The sequence below is a fragment of the Candoia aspera genome, chromosome 4 (assembly GCF_035149785.1).
Source record: "Candoia aspera isolate rCanAsp1 chromosome 4, rCanAsp1.hap2, whole genome shotgun sequence".
Lineage (NCBI taxonomy): Eukaryota > Metazoa > Chordata > Lepidosauria > Squamata > Boidae > Candoia > Candoia aspera.
Genome location: NC_086156.1, coordinates 96,332,216 through 96,352,208, shown reverse-complemented (window position 1 = coordinate 96,352,208; position 19,993 = coordinate 96,332,216). Strand labels below are relative to the sequence as shown.

General features: G+C 36.6%; 1 protein-coding gene across 1 annotated transcript; it reads right to left on the bottom strand.

Annotated features, from left to right (window-relative positions):
- Window positions 1–1,977: 1,977 nt before the first annotated feature.
- LOC134496754 (vomeronasal type-2 receptor 26-like) lies at window positions 1,978–19,973 on the bottom strand. Its single transcript, XM_063302464.1, has 7 exons — window positions 19,906–19,973; window positions 14,033–14,146; window positions 12,917–13,208; window positions 8,643–9,503; window positions 8,183–8,410; window positions 4,970–5,096; window positions 1,978–2,972 (listed from the first exon to the last, which is right to left on the bottom strand). The coding sequence occupies exons 1-7, from the start codon at window positions 19,971–19,973 to the stop codon at window positions 2,068–2,070; spliced, it is 2,595 nt and encodes an 864-aa protein (XP_063158534.1). The 3' UTR covers window positions 1,978–2,067.
- Between the last annotated feature and the right edge of the window lie 20 nt (window positions 19,974–19,993).

The window sequence follows — 19,993 nt, the reverse complement described above, 5'->3', positions numbered from 1 at the left end:
AGCATTGATTTTATACTAGAGAATTCTCCAAAACAATGAATTGTTTTCATTAACACTTTTATTGCCTTTTGTGGTTTTGTGATGGTTAATATTACATCATCTGCATAATATTTAAGCATGTATTCCTCTCCATGAAGGCTGAGACCTGTCATTTGTTTATCACCTCAATATTCTCAGTATTTCTGACACCATATAGTAAAGGAGAGAGTGGGCATCCTTGCCTGGTCCCTTTATTGATTCGGAAATCTGCAGAGAAGGCTCCCTTAGCCATCATCTTTGCTGTTGCCATTGATATATACTTTTAACCCCAGTTGAATCTCTTCACTGGGGTTCATTTCATTCAGGAATGCCACCACAAGTAACCTCTGCAAATTATCCAAGGCTTTATCTGCATCTAAAAAAATTAGTGGAGCTTTGTTCCTTTTTTTTGTTTATATGTCCTATTGTACTGATGAGAAACTTTGATATTGCTCTTTGATAAAGTCAGTTTGTTTGATGTGTATCTGACTTGGTGCTTTTCCAGTTTTGATTTGTTATTGATTCTATTCCTCCTCCTACAGTTTCTAAAAGTCTTGGAAATTTTACAGGAAATGCATGTTCAAGACAGTCAGTAATTTTATGCTGCAGCTAATGATTTACACTACCTTTAGACCAACAAGTTGAATGTCTTTTCTTGCAAATGATTTAAGGCTGCTTGACCTCACTAGGAACATAATCGAATCAAATAGTTGCTGTTGTCTAGACCCAATCAACAACCTTGTGGCTGAATCCATTCACATCCATATGCTCATTTGCATAAATTTCTAAACAGGGATTGTAATTCCATCCCTCTTTAAGCTTGTCTCTGCCTCCTGGGATGTCCATAAACCAAGTTGTGTTCTAAAGCAATGTCTCTTGGTCTCTGATATCAATGGGCCTGCTTTAGAGGGGAAAAATAACTTTGTATGAGGGAGCTGTTCAAACTTTTGTTGAATATCAATCCATTACTGATTTCAGAGTGCTTCTAGAATACCCGTTTAACTTAAGCAATTCTGTTTGGGATAACTTTATCCTGATGCTATTCTGCCTTCTACAATTTTTAAATCTCTTAGATGTTTTAGAGGAAACACATCTTCAAAACATTAAGCAGTTTTATGCTGCACCTAATGATTTACGCTATATGTCGAATTGTAGGCTCTCTTTGCTATTCAGTTAATTCAACAAAAACTATGCTATATTTATGTGTGACATCATAAAGAACGTTGAATAGCAATTGGTTGCAATTTTCGTGCTGTAGGAAATGTAACGTCGGTGTGAGAAAATTAGCTTCCGCCATGGTCTGAACCTGTCATTATATTGCTATATACGGGGCTAATACCCATATGATTGCTAAGGTAAGTTTAGGCTGATCATTGTGAGTGAAGAAAGCATATGCCGTTTTGGCTATAATTCCAGGAATAAGAATTAGCCAAGACCTTAAGCACGTGGAGATGCTCATAAGAATGAATAAGCATCAATGGAATAGTAAATCTAGACTTGATAAAGAAACCAAAGGAACTGCCAATATGTGTTACTAGTAAAAATTTTAATGTATTTTTTCCCCAAAAACCTGGAAAAGAAGAGTTTTCAGGAACTCGGTCAATATTTTTGGTAATTTTTGTTTTTATAATTTATAGAATTATAATACCCCCTTCTCCTTATATTTTTCTATTATTTCACAGTGTCAACAGCATCATATGGATACAAAATTTCTTCTTTGTTAAATTTAATAAAGAAATATTCTAAAAATTATATTCCACTGCATGCAAATAGCTATGTCTATGTGAGCCCTTTGGAAGAAGTGTTTTGGACTGTGGAGGGTAAATGGGACAAACTTCTTTCCCCAATTATTAAATCTATCTTTACGGTTGAATGGCTGTGTCAGGAGCTCCTTCTGTTGTCTCCTTTCTCATGGTGCACTGAAGCGCCCCCATGCCTGCACATGGAAGCAGGGAGTGCAGCAGTTCCCTAAGCAGCCTTGTGACTCTGGAGAAAGATGATATTGTTCTCACAATTAGAAAGCACAGCAAAGGGCATCATGCATTAAAATCAGCATTTCTTTCTCTTCATTAATTTGTCCCTGTTGTTCAAGTCAGGCCTTAACACCATGATATAACATTTGGGGAGAAAGATGCAGCCCAGCAGCCCAGCACCAGAGGCCAAGATGGAAAAGACCTCCACCGCTACCATATATTTCCCCTTAGTGCTCAAGTAGGTTGGAACAAAGGAGAGCCAAACACTGCAGAAGACCAGCATGCTGAAGGTGATGAACTTGGCTTCATTGAACGTGTCAGGTAATTTCCTGGCCATGAAAGCAACTATGAAGCTAATAAGAGCCAACACACCCAAATAGCTTAGGACGCTGTAGAACATAGTCACGGAGCCTTGATTACACTGCAGGACGATTTCTTCCACTATTGAATCCATGTCAGCATCTGGGAAGGGGGGAGAGGTTGCCAGCCACGTCATGCAAATGCCTATTTGAATAAGAGAGCAGGACATGACAATGGAGTTGGACAGTCTCTTTCCCACAAACATCCTCATCCTGGATCCTGGCTTGGTGGCCAGGAAAGCCAGAACCACTGTGAGGGTTTTTGCCAACACTGAAGAAACAGCCACTGCAAAGACGACCCCAAAAGCAGTTTGTTGCAGGAGACATACCACCTTCTCAGGATGCCCAATGAATAGGAATGCAGAAAGGAAGCAGAGCAGGAGGGAGAGGAGGAGAAGGTAGGTGAGGTCCCGGTTATTGGCAATGACGATGGGAGTGTGGTGGTTCTTGACAAATGTCCCAAGCACCATCACTGAGACCAGAGAAGAGCAAAGAGCAAAGAAGGCTAAACTGATTCCCAAAGGTTCCTCATAAGACAAAAAGGTGAGAGTCTTAGGGATACAGAAATCCTGGTTCTTGCTTGGATAGCTGTTATCTCTACAGGGGTAACATTCTTTACTATCTGAAAAATACAATGTGATCTTGATCTTAGGAAGATTTCAATAATACATTTCAAATCTCAGTGCTATTCTATATCTATAGAACTGCTATTCTATAGCTATTCTATAACTATACATACAAATAAAGTTCCTTATCATATCCTAAGATTTGTTCAGTCGTGATGGTCCAGTACTGAAAAAAAAATGTTATTTTACTAAGCATTTTGATAAGCCTGTTAAAATCATACAGCCTTTTTTTTTTTAGCTTTGATCATTCTTCTACTTTGTATAGTACCTAAAGATTATCTAGTGACCTCTCAAATTTAAGTACGTTTTCTCTATATAAAGCAATTTTTTCAACAATGGTCATAATTGTTGTATGTGTGAATTATGTTTGGTAATCTCAGTGAATGGCAGAATTTAAGTACTTAAGTATTTTGATTCTGGTGGCTTTCTCACCCACCTTTAATTCAGTTGATTGCTACATCATCTACAACGGTTGGGAGTTGGAGGTACTTTTTTTTTTACAGTAGCTCCACTCCTTCCTTACAGGTCTTCACTGACAATGCTGGTAGTGGAAAGAAAGGTCAAGTCCTTGGAGACAGCACTTCAGGTGACCTAGGTTTTAGGTGAAATAGCTTAATATTTATATCATTCCCCCTGGAGGAAGTAATCTATTAGCCCAGGAGGAAGTATATCAATACATTGATATTTAATTGTGTATCAATAGCTAAACAAAGCCTATGATAGATGTCCTTACCTTATGCTGTTTGGTTTATGAGACAGAAAAACAGGCTTAAGTTTCTCCCAGCAAGATGGAGTGACTGTGGATTCAGAATCCTTCTGATTCTGGACAATTCCATTACTGGCTGTGGGTTCTCCTGCTAAAGGATCAGATCCAAGCTATGGCAAGATACTCTTTTCCTAGCTTCAACTGGTATGCCATATGTGGCTTCTCCTTGAAATGGCAGGTGTTACCAATGATGTCTCTTATCCTGGCCATCTCACATTTGGGCTGCGGTAATGTATTCAACATATACCTCTTCCTGAAAACCATCCTACTGCTAGTACAAAATGCAGCATCACACTTGATCATTGGTGGAAGCTGTTTTATTCATGAAACAGCTTTAGTGCAGAAGTCTACTGGGTGCTGGTTTGCTTCCATGTGCAATTGAAAGTGTGACCTTGCTATCCATGAGAAAATGTGTTTCAGGGGGAAACTGTATAGCTGCAATGGTCACATAGACAGGCCTTGCTAAAACTTCCCACTGTTTCAGAGATATGACAGGTACTGTATGTGGCCTGAAGTGTTCATTCTTTATGGGAGCTCTGTCACCATAAAGTCTTGCCTCCTGAGGAGAGTGCTATAGTGGATAAGCTGGGTGCCTACCAGGGAGGTCCATGTTCAGATCCACCATCAATGACATAATCTGACTAGGTGACTTTGGCCAGTTACCCTCAGCTTAATGTACCTCACAGGTCTGTTGTTAGGGGGAAAATAACAGCTAGGGGCCTTGTAGGGGCTAACTTGAGTTCCCGAAAGAGGAGATATAAATTTAACAAATAGATATTTAGATAAATTAAATGTCCTTGTTATCATGTAAATGTGGTAGAACATGACTTTCCTGAAGAAAAGCCTTTAGAGGGTGAAGAATTGAGGGTGAATATTATTCTCATGAGAATAAGAGGAGGTCATTGGCTGGATGTGACTTTTCAATATATAGGTAGTGGCTTTTGCTTATATCTGTATGTATATCATCGATATCCCTGTAGCTATTGGAGTATTACACACACACACACACACACAAACACAACGCTGCTTATTTTTGGAGAAATAGAAGTCATGATATAAAAATAGAAATACATACTTATATACATGTATACATACATACATACATACATACATACTGGAAAGTTCCTATTACTGAACAAAAGAATCTGACAAACAAAATTTTATTGCCACATTCTTTAGATTGCCATCATTTTTGTTTGATTTATCCAAAAAATCCACATTCCTTACCCTCCTTCTCTGAAATCTTCCCATCTGGGCACTGGATGCAGTCGTAGCAGCAAAAGGGCTCCCCTTCCTTCCCTTTCTTGCTGGAACCAGGACGGCAACTCTCACTACATGCTGAAAGAGGCTGAGACTAATTTAAGTATGAAAGAAGACAGTGGCATTCGTGAGTATAATGATCTTGCATTTCTTCAGAAACTCTTTTTTCTAATGTGTGACTGGGCCCCACATGATGGGCTCAGTTTGTTAATGTATGTTGCAATTTTTCTTTACTGAAATAATGAAGACGATACTGAGGATATTGGAAAGCTGCAGATCATAGTCTATAAGCTTCTGGTTATCCAACAGTTTTTTGGTTTATTCAGCGCTACCTTACAATGACCCATTTTCAGACTGGGATTTTCTGAAGCAGAGAAGCTTTGCCAAACACAGAATGCTAACACATTGTGACAGATATGTTCCTACCTGAGGGAGGTTTGACCATTTATAAAAACATGGATCCTTGATAAAGGAAAATAAAGCAAAAACCTTAAACTAATTTATATGTTCCACATCAAATCAATAATAATAATAGTAATAATAGTAATAAGAAGAACGGTAATAGAACTACATGGATGAGTACCCTGTGCTAGGTAACTATGGCAGGGAACTGCAATGTGACCTCAAAGATGTAATATTTGGACAATCAATAAAATCCAGAAATTATGAAATGGTCTTAAGAGTCAGAACCATTGATTCATGGTTTCCAAAGACATATGCATGAACTTCTGAAAGCAAAGTTTCAAGAATCAAGTATTATTGCACAACTTATGGATCAAAGGCCCATACTAAGAAACAAGTTATTTACAGACATTCAGCTTAATGGATTGGGGTCATCGTCATCTTCATAACCAAAAGTTTGAAATTGAAAAAGGAAAAATATATAGTAGAAGGACAAGTTGACCTAAACAGCCATTTGGATGCACTCATGAACATTCTCAACAGTTGATTCAACATAATGATATTCAATTGTCTGAATATCCACAAGAGCTTAGAGAAAAAAGGTTTTGGCATACAAAAAAAAAAAAGTAAGACAGGGATTACCACTTCTGAAATCTACTCATAAAATATTGAAATGGAATTTGTTATGACAGAAATATGATTACCCAATCATTTTTTACCAAGACTATCAAAGAATCAGCTCATGTATAGCCTTGCAACCGTAATAACAACAGAACTGAACTACAGATGGAAAGCAGACAGAAATAGAAATTAGCTCTTGAAGTGGAAAATTAGAGGGGAACATTAGAAAGAAAGATTTTCAACCTGTAGATTTAAAGCAACAGAATTTGCAAAGTTAGAAAATAGAAACAAGTTTGAAAAAGCAATACAATTGGATAGCAAATTGACAGGAGAAATCATGGAAGAATGAAAACAGAGAGAAAGGCAACTTCTAAGAAAACTGAAAGAAAGTAGGAGCGAGTAGGAGCAAGCTATTCCAGCAAAAGGAGGAATATTAAATAAATCAACATTTTTAAAGCTTAACTGAGAATACACAACCAACTGAGTTCCCTAGAAACAAGGAAAATCCTGGAATTTTGAAAAAAAAAACACATTTGGGATAATCAGATAAAGCGCAGTGAAATGGCCCAATGGTTACCTGATATAGAAAGACAGTTTGATTCGACTTGAAAGACAAGCATTTCTCAACAATGTTTGAAATTAGTTAGAATTAAACATGTAGAATTTAGAACTAATAAGAAAACTACAACATACTTAAATAATGGAAAACTATACTGATGGCGAGCACTGAAGAATTTGGCGAAGTAAATCGGCAGAGGAATTTTTCAAGGAAACTATTTCCATTGCTTTTAAATACAGCTAGGATTTGGAGTAACATACTATCAAGCTATGAATAATAGAAGCAAAAGACAAAAGTTTCCCATCTGTTCTGCAAGGATGATCTGAAACTATAGAGCACAGCAGTCATGAGAATTTGGACTGAACGTGTAGACAACACTGACAATAACAAGGGGAAAAATTGAGTACTCACAAGTGAACTACAGAATGGTGCTAAAAGCAAAGCACTGAGAATGAAAGGTCCAAGTATTTGTGTAATTTGGAAGCCAATAATATTTTGCATGCCGAAGTGAAAAAAAATTCATCTCCAAATAGGAGAAACAGGTTAGAAAAGTTGTAAAATCAGATCTGAAAGGTGGCAATACAATCAACCCAATTAATATTTGGACTGTCCCTGTAACGAGCTACACAGCAAGTACTGATGGCTAGAAACATGTTGAACTGGGGGCTTTAAATTGCAGGACCCCAAACCTATGATAATTCATCATACATTACGCCCAATGTATGGCAGAGATCATTTCTATTTTTTGTGGAAAATGGTGGTCATGATTTGTTGTAAGTGAAGCCAATGGTGGAAAATGAAAACAGAAACTCAAATAATTGAATCAAACAAGCGAAGAAAATAATGCCAATAATGGTTTGCAAGGAAAATATTTTGAACGTGACAGAATCCAAGGTGGCATACAAAACTGAACAGTTCAAAAGAAAATTAATGAAAAGATGAACTTCTTCTCAAATAATTCCATAAAAGAAGCAAAAAAAGAATGACAAAAGTGATGTGCGAGGAAATTAATGAAAATATGAACTTCCCCTGGTAAATACCTGAAGGGGAAGTGAACAGTAACAAAACTTGAAAATGGGTTCAAACTGGATAGTTCAAGAAATAAAGAGAAGAATTAGTGTTACAGGACAAGAACAAGCACTAAAAACAAATGTTTTTAAAAAGACAAATAAACAAATAAATAAAAGAAACAACAACAAACTTAAATTAATCAAAATAAAAAGGGGGACTGCCAGTAAGCAGTAAAACAATAGTGCCAGGCAGTTTATAAAACAAGAGAAGATTGTGGGGAAAAATAATATACTGGAAATTATTTAAAAATACAGATTTTGTCTCTGAGTATTGGTATGATGAAAAAGTTGGAATAAATAGAATAAACTGACAATTCCCCCACATCCTGCCCAAAATTAGGAGCTGTAAGTGTAGAATTAAGACCTGGGGAAAAAAAGAAATCATTCAACCTCATCACACTCAGCTTACATACACTTTTGCAGAGAACACTGCAGAGAGAATGCATAACATTATAAGAATTTAGTGAAGAGGGATGGCAAAGATTGAAACCCACATATTTTCAGCACTGGTTGGATTCTGGATCCTACCTGATTAAACCAACTGTGCCAGTTTATGGTGCTGTCATTGATGGTGAGCATTTGGTCTGTAGGAACTCCAGGATCTACCTTCCCAACTTTCACTCTAACAAAGGACTGGTTTGAAGAAAAAACCCAGTTCATGACATGCAGACCCACAACTAACTCTCCGTTGTGGTCAAGGGAAACCTGGTCACTGGCACTATTATTAAATGAGAGACCTTTCAGAAAGCGATGCAGCTGGAGAGGAAAAAAAAGTGGGGGGACAGTTTAGAAGAATGCGGTTGGGTAATTTGGAATCTATGAATCACAGTGGCATGAATGAAAGGTACATATTTGTGTCATTACAGAAGATGGGAAGATGAAAAGGGAAAGAGAAAGAGTTTGTAATGGCCATTCACTATAATGATTGGGGCTATGTCTTGTTTGCATTAAAATAATGCCCTCCCTTAAGGGTTATTGGCCCCTTTACCTGCCATGAAGCATGCTGCTGAAGCTTCAATCCCTCTCTCCCTGCATTTCCTCTGGGTCTCCATTTAGATGAGAACATGGCATGTAATGCATGGGCCACAGCATAGACAGAATTATAGATGCTGTAGCTGTGACCAGTCATGGTCATTTCAAAGAAACTTCCAGGAAGATTCTCCATTTTCTCTCTCCCGGTGCAGATATTGCCATCTACCTCATCAGCATCTGACACATGAAATACACAACAGAAGGCCTGTTGCCAGAAATCTCTGATAAATCCATCTTTGTCTGTGCTGAAAGGATTTCTGCTTTCAACAAATGATTTGAACCCTGGTGGATAGTTGGCATGAATTGTGAAGGACAGAGCACCGTGGATTATATACGGATCCCAATCCCTTTGATGGACAGTTGCAATAAACTCTATTTGGGTTGTCAATATCCACACTTTAGCTTTTGCCATATTCATAATTTTGTGTTTATTTGATAGATATGGTAACCATCTCAATAATATCATGGAGTAAGTTTCTCCATAGAAAAGCATGACGTCAGCTTTACTATCCATGATTTTATCATGAATTTTTGCAGCTTTCTTAAATATAGCAGATATTTCATAGATAGAATGTGTATAGAGAACTCTTTCTATGGAGGCAAAGCAGATGCCATGTTGAGAAAAGAGTGGAATTATCATATCTAAAAATCTTTCTCCACTAGCATTATCCATGACACCAGCCACAATCCATGTCCATCTGAAGTGGAGCAGTAAAGACAGAATCCCTTCATACTGAAGTTTTTCACTTGGGGTCATCTGAAAGAAGGAAAGGCCAGGGGTTTTATCATTCATCACTGGAGCAGAGCCATAAATGAGCTGAAGAGAGAATGAGAACAGAGAGATGGAATCTGTGACAATGGATTATTCTTTTCCAACAGTCAAAGTTCTTCACATATTAAATAAAAGGTCTTACAAGAACACCACATCATATCATTCAACTTTACTATGTGGTAGCTTTGAGTGAAGCTAATAATGATGTCTCTTCATTATGTTAGGTCTTAGGGAGTAACTTACAATATTTCTTTTTAAATTTACTTTTAATAATGAACTATGTTGAAAGGAAAACATTTCCTCCTTTCCTTTCCTTTCCTTTCCTTTCCTTTCCTTTCCTTTCCTTTCCTTTCCTTTCCTTTCCTTTCCTTTCCTTTCCTTTCCTTTCCTTCCCTTCCCTTCCCTTCCCTTCCCTTCCCTTCCCTTCTCTGTCTCTTAATATGAATTAATGACTTTAAATTTCATATTCTTTTTCAGTTTGCTTTCACTCAAAAAATTATTAGATTTATTGTCTCCATTGAGAGGGCTTTTCTGAAATGAATACTCTCAGAGTTTTCTTCCCATCATGAAAACAACAGAGATAATATTAATGATGAATGTTTCTTTATATCAAGTACACTCTCTTGTGACATAATGTATGAATAGTCTTTAGTGAATGGGAAGAATCTTAGCTAAGCTGATGTGAGAAAGAAAGGAACACATAGTTCAGAAAGGGTGATGTCATCTGCTGATCAAAGGGAAGATGGAGTATCTTCTGAACAATTCACATACACACAAAAAAAGAAATTACAAAACAAATAAATACATAAAAAGAATCAGAGAAGATGCCATTCACAGTAGTTTTTGCGGAATTATCCTTATTTTCATTCAGAAATTAAGGGGAAATTTTTGAAATTAGACTACTTTGAGATTGTTATCCTTAACCTGCATGACTGTATTTATTTTTTTCCAAAAACAAATAGTTTGTATTAATCAATTTTGAAACATAAAACAATGTATCATAAGAATGAACAATTCACATACACAAAAATAAAAGAAATCACAAAACAAATAAATACATAAAAAGAATAAGAACAAGAACAACCTGTAATTTTAACTATATCCCAAGAACTCATGGTCTCCCAGTTTCTAGCCTGATGCCTTAACCACTGGACCAAAGTGGCTCTCTTTGCGATTGTTACAACATGGAAAAACCATCTTTGTTTTGAAAATGTTAACTTCTAAGTAGTTGGTATATCATTTAGTACAGTATGCATATCTTTAAAAAGCAGAGTTTTCTCAATAAATTTGTCAAATTATTGTCACAACATTTCTCCAGAATGGATGTAAGGAAGAACATGCCTATAACATATGAGTTAAAGTCCTTCCAATGCAAACACACATAATCGTCAGTCCATCCTTTATGACACTTGCTAGATGGTGTCCAGTAGACATGAAAAACAATCTTTTGAGCAATTAATTCCAACATTAGCACACAAGACATGAATGTAGCATTCTTCAGAACATGACTCTATTGGGTGAAAAGAACTGGAGTGAATGTTTAGATACTTAAATCTCTAAATATTTAATAAAATAAGTAGGCACCACAAATCCTGGCTGTGTACACCATTCTGGTGAGACATCCAACCCTAAAGGAAGTAAACTGGATTTACCCCAATTAATTCTTATATCCAGAATGTGAGCCATACAACTGAATTTTACTCATTAGTGCTGGTAAGATATTATTAGTATGAAGAATGCCTTGTGTTCAAAAGAGTAAATCACTTATATCAGGAGTTGATCTAATTTGTATTGTTAATGTTTCTAAGACTAAATTAGAAAGTAAAGGAGATAATGGGCATCCTTGCTGAGTACCCCTTTGCACTTCAACTGGTTCAGAGATCATGTGATTTGTAATAATCTAAGCAATAGGTGAAGAATAATAGATTGATATCTATCCAACAAAGCAGGTGGGGAATCCATAGCTAATCATGACTGGTTTCAAAGCATTAATATGAACTACATCAGAAGCCTGTGGAGCTTGAATTCTTTTGTGTTATTGTTAACAAATGAACAAGGAAGCGTATATTGTCTAAATTGTAGAAAAATAGATTGAGATGGGTGAATAATATCTGTCAAAATTAATTGTAATCTTTTGTATTTTCAAGATAGTGGTTGAATTTCCAGTTGTAATAAAAAAAATGTTAAGCCGTTATCTATAGTTCTTACAAACGTCTATAATTTCTGATAATACTGATAAAATTGTTGATTAATCTATAAATTACCTGTTGTTTTCTGAACCTTATCCAATAAAGATACCAGATGATTTGCTAGTTAGAGCATTATTATTTGGCTGCCTTTTTTATTTAACTGATGCACAAATAGCCTTTTTGTCAGATTCCCGATATTTCATTTTAAGACTCTTTAAGCTAAATTCGACTTGATCTCCATAAAATTCATGCAAACCAATCTTAGCCTGTAAATGTTTATTATAATTTGACTCTAAAGTATTATTAGCATATATGAGGGGAAAAATGTTTAAATTCATATTCCAAATTGTTCTGATCCATTAATCTTTTTTTCTTATAAGCAGAAGCATAAGAAATAATACCTCCCCTTATATAAACCTCATAAGAATCCCAAACCAGTAATGAATTAGTTGAATTCAGATTAAGTTAAAAAATGTTTTCTTTTTTAATATAATTCATAAATCTTGTTGCAGCAAAGTATTTATATACGACCTTAAGTTTTTGAAAAAAAGCATTCTGAATGTTAAGTATTAATGTCACTGGAACATGATCAGAAAGAACTATAGACTGTATACATTGTCTATAATACAATGTATTACTGAATAAGAACCCCCCCCCCAAAAAAAAAACCCCTCTCCTAGAACAAACTTTATAAGTGCGTAAAGAAAATGTATACTTTTTGTCAATTGGATGTTGATACTGCCATATACTATCTACCAATTGAAAATTTTTAATATAAGCTTGTAAAACCTTTTTTATTATAATTTTGTTTATGGCTGATCTTTCTGGGCAAAATGTTTCTATCCCTACTTAAGTCTAGAGCTAAAGTTAAGACTCCACCAATTATTAAGTGATCGTATGCAACATTAAATGATGTTGACATAGAATTGTGAAAATTCTCAGGAATGCTTGCTGTAGGGTCCTAAAAATTAATGAGCCCAATGTAGACGTTCATTAACATTAAACCCAGGATAATACAGGCAGCTTTTGGATCAAAAATCTGCAGACCCACAGTTACTGAAAAAGATTCCTTAATTAACACCATTATACCAGCTGTGTTGGTACTGGTTTTTTAACAGGTTGAAGAATACACAGAAAAGGCACTGATGGTCTTCATAAAAATCACATTCTTTATCTTTGACTCATAAGAGGAATCTGGAAAATCCAGACAGATGAAGAGGAAAAATTGAATTCCTATAGTCAGACATACCCTGAGGCCATGTACTCTACCTGTGGAACCTTGTAGATATCCAAGATATTTGCCATGTTGGTGGAGGTTTCGGAATCTAGTCCCCCAATCACTGCTGTCAGATGATTCTGAATGCCACAGATGTAGCTGGGAACAAAGCTCTTCATGGTGTAAAGCAGTAGCATTGTGGCATGGTAGGTCTTCTGGGCACTGAAGTGGTTGTCATAGATCTGGAAGCCCAAGGTGACATTGGGCAAGAGATGAGGGTTTCCATTGATCTCCTTCACTGCCAATACCAGGGCCAGGATGTGCTGGTAATTCTTAGGCACTAAACTAGAATGGAATACAATTTTTATATGATATGGATATTTAAAATTCTATGTGAGATAGAAATTTAAATCTAAAATAAAAATAACTCTGTTTTGCATCTTCCTTACTTCTATACCCTTCAAATAACTTCTTTTTATTATTTTATAGATCTAGGTCAGGTTTTAATTTGTTGAGGGCCTAGGTAGGATACTTTCTCTGTAAAATTTATAGAAAGTTTACAGGATGGTCTTTAATATATTTGTATTCTTTTATTTTTGCAAACAACTTTGTGATAAAGTGTAGTGTATGCAAACTATAAGTCCATAAAGATGAATTTGGATCATTAAGAAATATAAACAAATGCCCCTCATCACTAGAGAATGGCCTCTGCAAAAGATCTCAATACTATGTTAGGCAGAAGAATGGGAAAATCAGAAGGGAGAAACTTTGCAATTTACAGAGAGAAGGCTTTGTACTGTTTGTCAACTTTATCAGAATTCTGAATCAAAAGTTAAATGAAGAAGTTTAATGCTGTATTTTCAGTAAATGTTCTACCCAACATATCCAGTTACAGATCAAATATCTACCTGGAGAAAAGAGTTCTCCAGCATTAAAAATCTGATAGAAGGAACAGAAGTTGGAGAGATGTAAGTAATGAAAAGGCAATTCCATATATATATGTTTGAGAGGCTTGGAAAGAGAAATGATCATTGACAAGGGGATTAAGAAAGGACACTATACATATCTCTAATCTGGATTTAACTTTCTTCAAAACTCAGTAATTGAATGCAGGTCTATGACCAATGATTCCCATAAGAAAATATATCAAACTAATACCAAATCCTTACATGAAATCTTCACGCAATGGTGGTGGTGGGACTTCGTTGAAACTTAGGGCACTCTGCAAGAAACTAGCTAGGGTTGTTATGCCACCTACTGTGAGGTCTCCCGTTTGATGATATCTGTGATATGGCACAAAAAGTCTTTGAACTTTACATTTCACTTGACGAGTCTCATATATTTTGGGAAAAAATAGTGTTGGCAGCAAGATTATCAAAGTCACCATTTTCAAAGAAAAGCCAACATTCTGCCTTACATACATACTGAACTCTTCTCATTTCTTTGGTGACAGTGAAAATGAAAGGTCTGGTAATAAAAACTGGCAGCCAACCCTTTAGAGAAGAATCTATCAGACCTCACCCTGGAGGGTCCCTGTCTGTTTTCACTCTTTCTTCCGGCCTGAAATATAAATTGATATGTTAATAACATCCTTCACACTTTCCGCTGTTGACCTTGTCCTTGGACACTGAAGGTCTGCACGAGGGTAAACAAAAAGTAAACTACTAGCATTATTATAATCAGTGAGGAAAGTAATTACAAGTGCCAGAGGAATGAAGAAAACATGTGTTCACACATACAAAGCAAATTTCTCTCTTTCATCTAATGGAAATTTATTATTGAAAGAATCAGTAACAAAAAAATTACACGTGAGATCACCTTTCCCCAACCTTGTGCACTCCTGATGTACAGAAGGCAGACACCTGAAATATCCAGCCCAACATATCTTACCAGAATGAAGTAACTATGCTACTTTGTTCCTCTTCACCTGGAGGATGTGAGAATGTCTCATTTCAATCCTCGGTTTGGTTTCCATTCTCTCCTTTAGCTGACCCACCTTTCTCAAGTCAATGCGAGCTTGAAAATAGAAATTTGTTTAATATATATTAATCTAAATATTTCTGCACCCTGCAGAGTTCAAAACAGTAGTGCTTAAAAGTCTGTAAGCCCTTTTGAATTTTCAGTATTTCTGCATCAATGTGACCAAAAATAGGATCTGTTCTCCAAACAAGTCCTAATACTAAAGAGAACCCAATTAAACAAATGAGTCCAAACATTATATTTCTTCATTGATATATCAATCAGTTAGATATGCCACTATCCATGTTGGTGGTATTTCCTTTGTTTCTTTAATTTCATTCTTCCATTTGTCAGTGGTTATAACAGTTCTTCAAATTCTTTGTTATACTGAGTATCAACCCATCTGGGCCTGGCACTTTTCCTATTTTGATATGTTATTGACTCTATTCCTCCTTATACAATTTTTAAGTGTCTTAGAGTTTTTACAGGAAACACATGTTCAAGACAGTAAATAATTTTACACTACAGCTAATGATTTACACTATGTGTAGACTAACAAGCTTGAATGCCTTTTCTCATTTAAACAAATGAGTCACAAACATACTTATTGATTTATTTAGCAAGTATAATGTCTGGGACCAATTTGTTTAACAGGGTTCTCTTTCTCTAGTTTTAGGGCTTGTGTGGAGGACAGATCAGGTTTTAGGTTACATTGATGCAGAAATATTGACAATTCAAAAGGGTTCACAAACTTTTAAGCACCCCTATAGTTCAGCCTTTTTTTTAAACTTGTAGTATATATTATTTTTACTACTATGCCACATCTGTCCAGAGACTCTAATGAGATAGCAGCACCTTAATACAATTTTTTTCCCAATAAAGGCACATTCATACATCATCCCAGAAGAGGTACTTTTTCATAATTTCTATTACAGATTTTAATTATAATAGTAAAACTGAAATACAAGAAAGAAAGAGGAAATAGAAAAAATAAAAGGTACGAAGGAAGAAAAAGTAAAAGAAGAAAGTAACATAAAGAAGAAATGAGATATGTAAAGAAGTGATTTCTGATCTTTATCACAAGTGAAAACAACTTTGATAACTCTCCACCCCATATAAGGTAACAGACAAATACCTCTTCTTCCCATAACCCACCCCTTAGCTATATGCAAATCCCTAAGCCACCAACTTTTCAGTCCTGATGTCAGCAGGAAGTCCATAAATGATTAACAGAGTTTTATAAAAACATGACTTATTTTAATTTTGATCAAACAAACCAACTTTATATTCCTAGCTAGAGATCAAATTGTTGAGCTTCTTATGCCCTTTGTAATTTCCATACTTTTATCAAACTTTATCTAATCATATGCCCTTTTCAATTTTTATCCTCCTTGGTATCTCTGTACCATAAATATCTGTGAAGTCCATTGGCTAAGCCCGCTCCTTCCATTATTGCCATTCTGTCAGAGTCAAGCCTGCCTCTGACTCAGAAAGCAAAAACCCTTCTGAGTCAGAAGAGGAAACAGAAACGTACCGGGCTGAAACCGGGAAAACGAAACTCAAAGTGGAGCCAGCAGTGCGGGAAGACTCCAAGGTGCTGATTGGCCAAGATTCGGAGGAGAAATTGAATATTCTAATCAGTGTGCACCAGTGATGGGCTGAACAGCATGCAAAGGATTGGGATAAAAGGCAGATGCGCAAGGAGTGAGCTGCTGGAGACAACTGATCCTCCAAGCCTGCAGCTTCAGTGGAAGAGACAGTGTCTGTTGCCAAAGAGGAACCAGCACCTTTGCTCTGCTCCAAGGATTTGAAATCTGCTTCTGCTGCCACCGGGGATTCTGCATTAGCCGTGCCCAGCGATCTCAGCCTTGCATCCAGCCTTGAAACTTCAAAGTCAGCCATGGAGCATCCTGCTGCCTTTGATCCTCAGTTCTGCGGCATGCCTTCTGTGCAGTTCTACCATGCCACGGGTGCTCAACCTTGCTCCGGAGTTTCACATCTATCTCACTGTGAACTTGTTTACCCATCTTGCTTGAAGTCTCCAGTCCAGAGAATCCAGCCTAGCTCCAAGTCTCCAGTCCAGAGAACCCAGCCTAGTCCAGGGTGTCCAGCCAAGTCTAGCCTTGCTCAGAGTTCCAGTCTTGCTCCTAGTTTCCGATCTAGCCCAGAGTTACCAGTCACGTCCAGACTTGTTTCCAGTTCGTAGCCTTGATTCGAGACTCCAGTTATTGGCTTCCAGGTCAAGACCTGCGTTTTCAGCTGTAGCAGCACCTCACGCTCCAGTCTCCTCCAACCTCCCAGTTCCAGTTAGAAGTCCTGTTCTGCTGCCTTGTTGTGGCCCAGCTGGGCTTGTTGAACCCAATTCTTTGTACATCAAGGACTTATTAAATAGTTATTTACTAAAGGGTATTTTTGGTATTATTGTACCTGGTTGCATATTCTGAACAGGACACATTCTGTGATTTGGGAATTTTACGCACTCTGTTATCCCCGATGAGTAATTTGCTTTATGATATAGTTGAATCTTTGGAAGGGCAAGACCACCTCTCTCTTTGGAATCTCGCAGACTTTTCCGTTTGACTGTGGGTCTTTTCCCACTCCATGTGGATTTGCTTAGCTTCTTGCCATTCTGTAAAGGTCTCTCTGAAAATATGATTGGAGCCGTTTGGAATAGGTAGTTTATCTGGGTTGGTGCCTTCATTTTTATAATTTACTTATTTATTATTCATTTATTCCATTTGGATGGCCAGCCATCTCATCTAAATGACTCTGGGCAGCTCACAAGAGGTAAGAACAATAAAAGACAAGTTAAAAAGCAATATACAAACATATAAAAACTGTCCATAATCAAATTAAAAAGCAGGAAATCATGATCATCATCAGCATTCATTCTATATCAGCTTGATACAGCCATTGTATGAGGTCACCACCATTGCTGGACCCCCAAGCACAGTGGCAGAGCCATGTTGTCAAGGTCTTCCTAAAGGCCTGGAGGGTCAGGGCCAGTCTACGTTCTGTGGGATGATGTTCCACAGGGTGGGTGCCCTGGCAGAGGAAGCTCTCTTCCTGGGTCCTGTCGGATGACAGTCTTTCATAGACGGGAACCATAACACGCCTGTCCGGACAGTCCTGATGGGAGGGATAGAAGTAACTGGAGAGAGGCAGTCCTTCAAATAACCTGGTTCCCTGCCATAATTACAGTTAATCCGAACCAAGATAACTTTACATTCCTCCCTCTTTCAAGGTCTCTTTTCTTTTCTTTTCTTTTTTCTTTTCTTTTCTTTTCTTGCCATAATTTAACATAGTAATTTTGGTATATTTCTTGATTATTGCCAGTCAGATGAAAACTGAGGTGTTTCTTTGAGTGAGCTGACCGATTCTTCCTGCAGAAGATTGATTTCTCCTTGTGTTAAATATCTTGCAATTACTTTGTTTTTTGAGCATTGATTTTATAACCAGAGAATTCTCCAAAACGATGAATTGCTTTCATTAACTGTTTTATTACCTTTTGTGGTTAGGCTTAAGATACTACATCATCTGCATAATATTTGAGCATGCATTTCTCTCCATGAATTTTGAGACCTGTCATTTGTTTATCACCTCAATATTTTTCTGCCAGTATTTCTGACAGCATATAGTAAAGGAGAGAGTGGGCATCCTTGTCTTGTCCCTTTACTGATTTGGAAATCTGCAGAGAACGCTCCCTTAGCCATCATCTTTGCTGTTTGCCATTGACATATACTTTTAACCCAAGCTTGAAACACTTCACTGGGGTTCATTTCATTCAGGAATGCCACCACAAGTAACCTCTGCAAATTATCCAAGGCTTTATCTGCATCTAAAAAAATTAGTGGGGCTTTCTTCCTTTTTTGTTTATTTGTTCTATTGTATTGATGATGAACCTACTGTTGTCCTTTGGGGTAAAGCCAGTTTGGTTGATATGTATAACATCTGAAACACATTTCTTCGATCCATCTGCTAATACTTCTGCAAAAATCTTGTAATCTACATTCAGCAAGAAAATTGGTCTATTTGACAGTGGTTTCTCTGGGTCATTCCTTCTTTGCAAATCAAATTTATATGCACCTCTTCCCATGTTGGTGATATTGTCATTGTTTCTTTAATTTCATTCATCATATTTGTCAACGTTCTTCTTCACATTCTTTGTTATATTGAGCTATCAACCCATTTGGACCTGGCACTTTTTCTATTTTGATTTGTTATTGATACTATTCATTCTCCAAAAGTTTTAAATGTCTTAGACCTTTTTGAACACGTGTACAAGACAGGAAGCAATTTTACACCACAGTGTAGACTAACAAGCTAGAATGTCTTTTCCCACAAATTATTTAAGGCTGCTTTAAATAAAGGATTGGAGGCTCTCTTTGCTATTCAATTAATTCAACACAAACTATGTTATATTTATGTCTGACATCAGAAAGAATGTTGAATAAGAATTGGTAGCAATTTTCTTGCTGTAAGAAATATAACGTAGGGGTGAGAAAATGAGATCCCACCATGGTCTGAACCTGTCATGCTATTTCTACATGTGGGGCTAATACCCGTATGAATGCTAAGATAAGTTTAGGCTGTTCATTTTGAGTGAAGATAGCATATGCCCCTTTGACTATAATCCCAGGAATAAAAATTAATCATAACTTGGAGATGTTCATAAAATCAATAACTATCAATAGAATAATAAATCTGTGCTTGATAAAGAAAAGAAATGGATTGCCAATATGTGGTATTTGTAAAATTTTTAATTTATCCTTTTTTTCCCAAGAAAGAGCTTAAAAAAGACTTCATCAACTTGGTCAAATTTTTTGGAAATTTGTGTTCTTATATATTTATAATTTATTGAGTTCTTCAGAATTTCTAAACCCCCATTTCCCCATATTTTTATGTTATATCACATTGTTAACAGCTTCATAAGAATACTTTATTTAATAAAGAAATATTCTAAAAATTATATTCCACTGCATGCAGATAGCTATGTCTATGTGAGCCCTTTGGAAGAGGTGTTTTGGACTGTGGAGGGTAAATGGGACAAACTTCTTTCCCCAATTATTAAATCTATCTTTACGGTTGAATGGCTGTGTCAGGAGCTCCTTCTGTTGTCTCCTTTCTCATGGTGCACTGAAGTGCCCCCATGCCTGCACATGGAAGCAGGG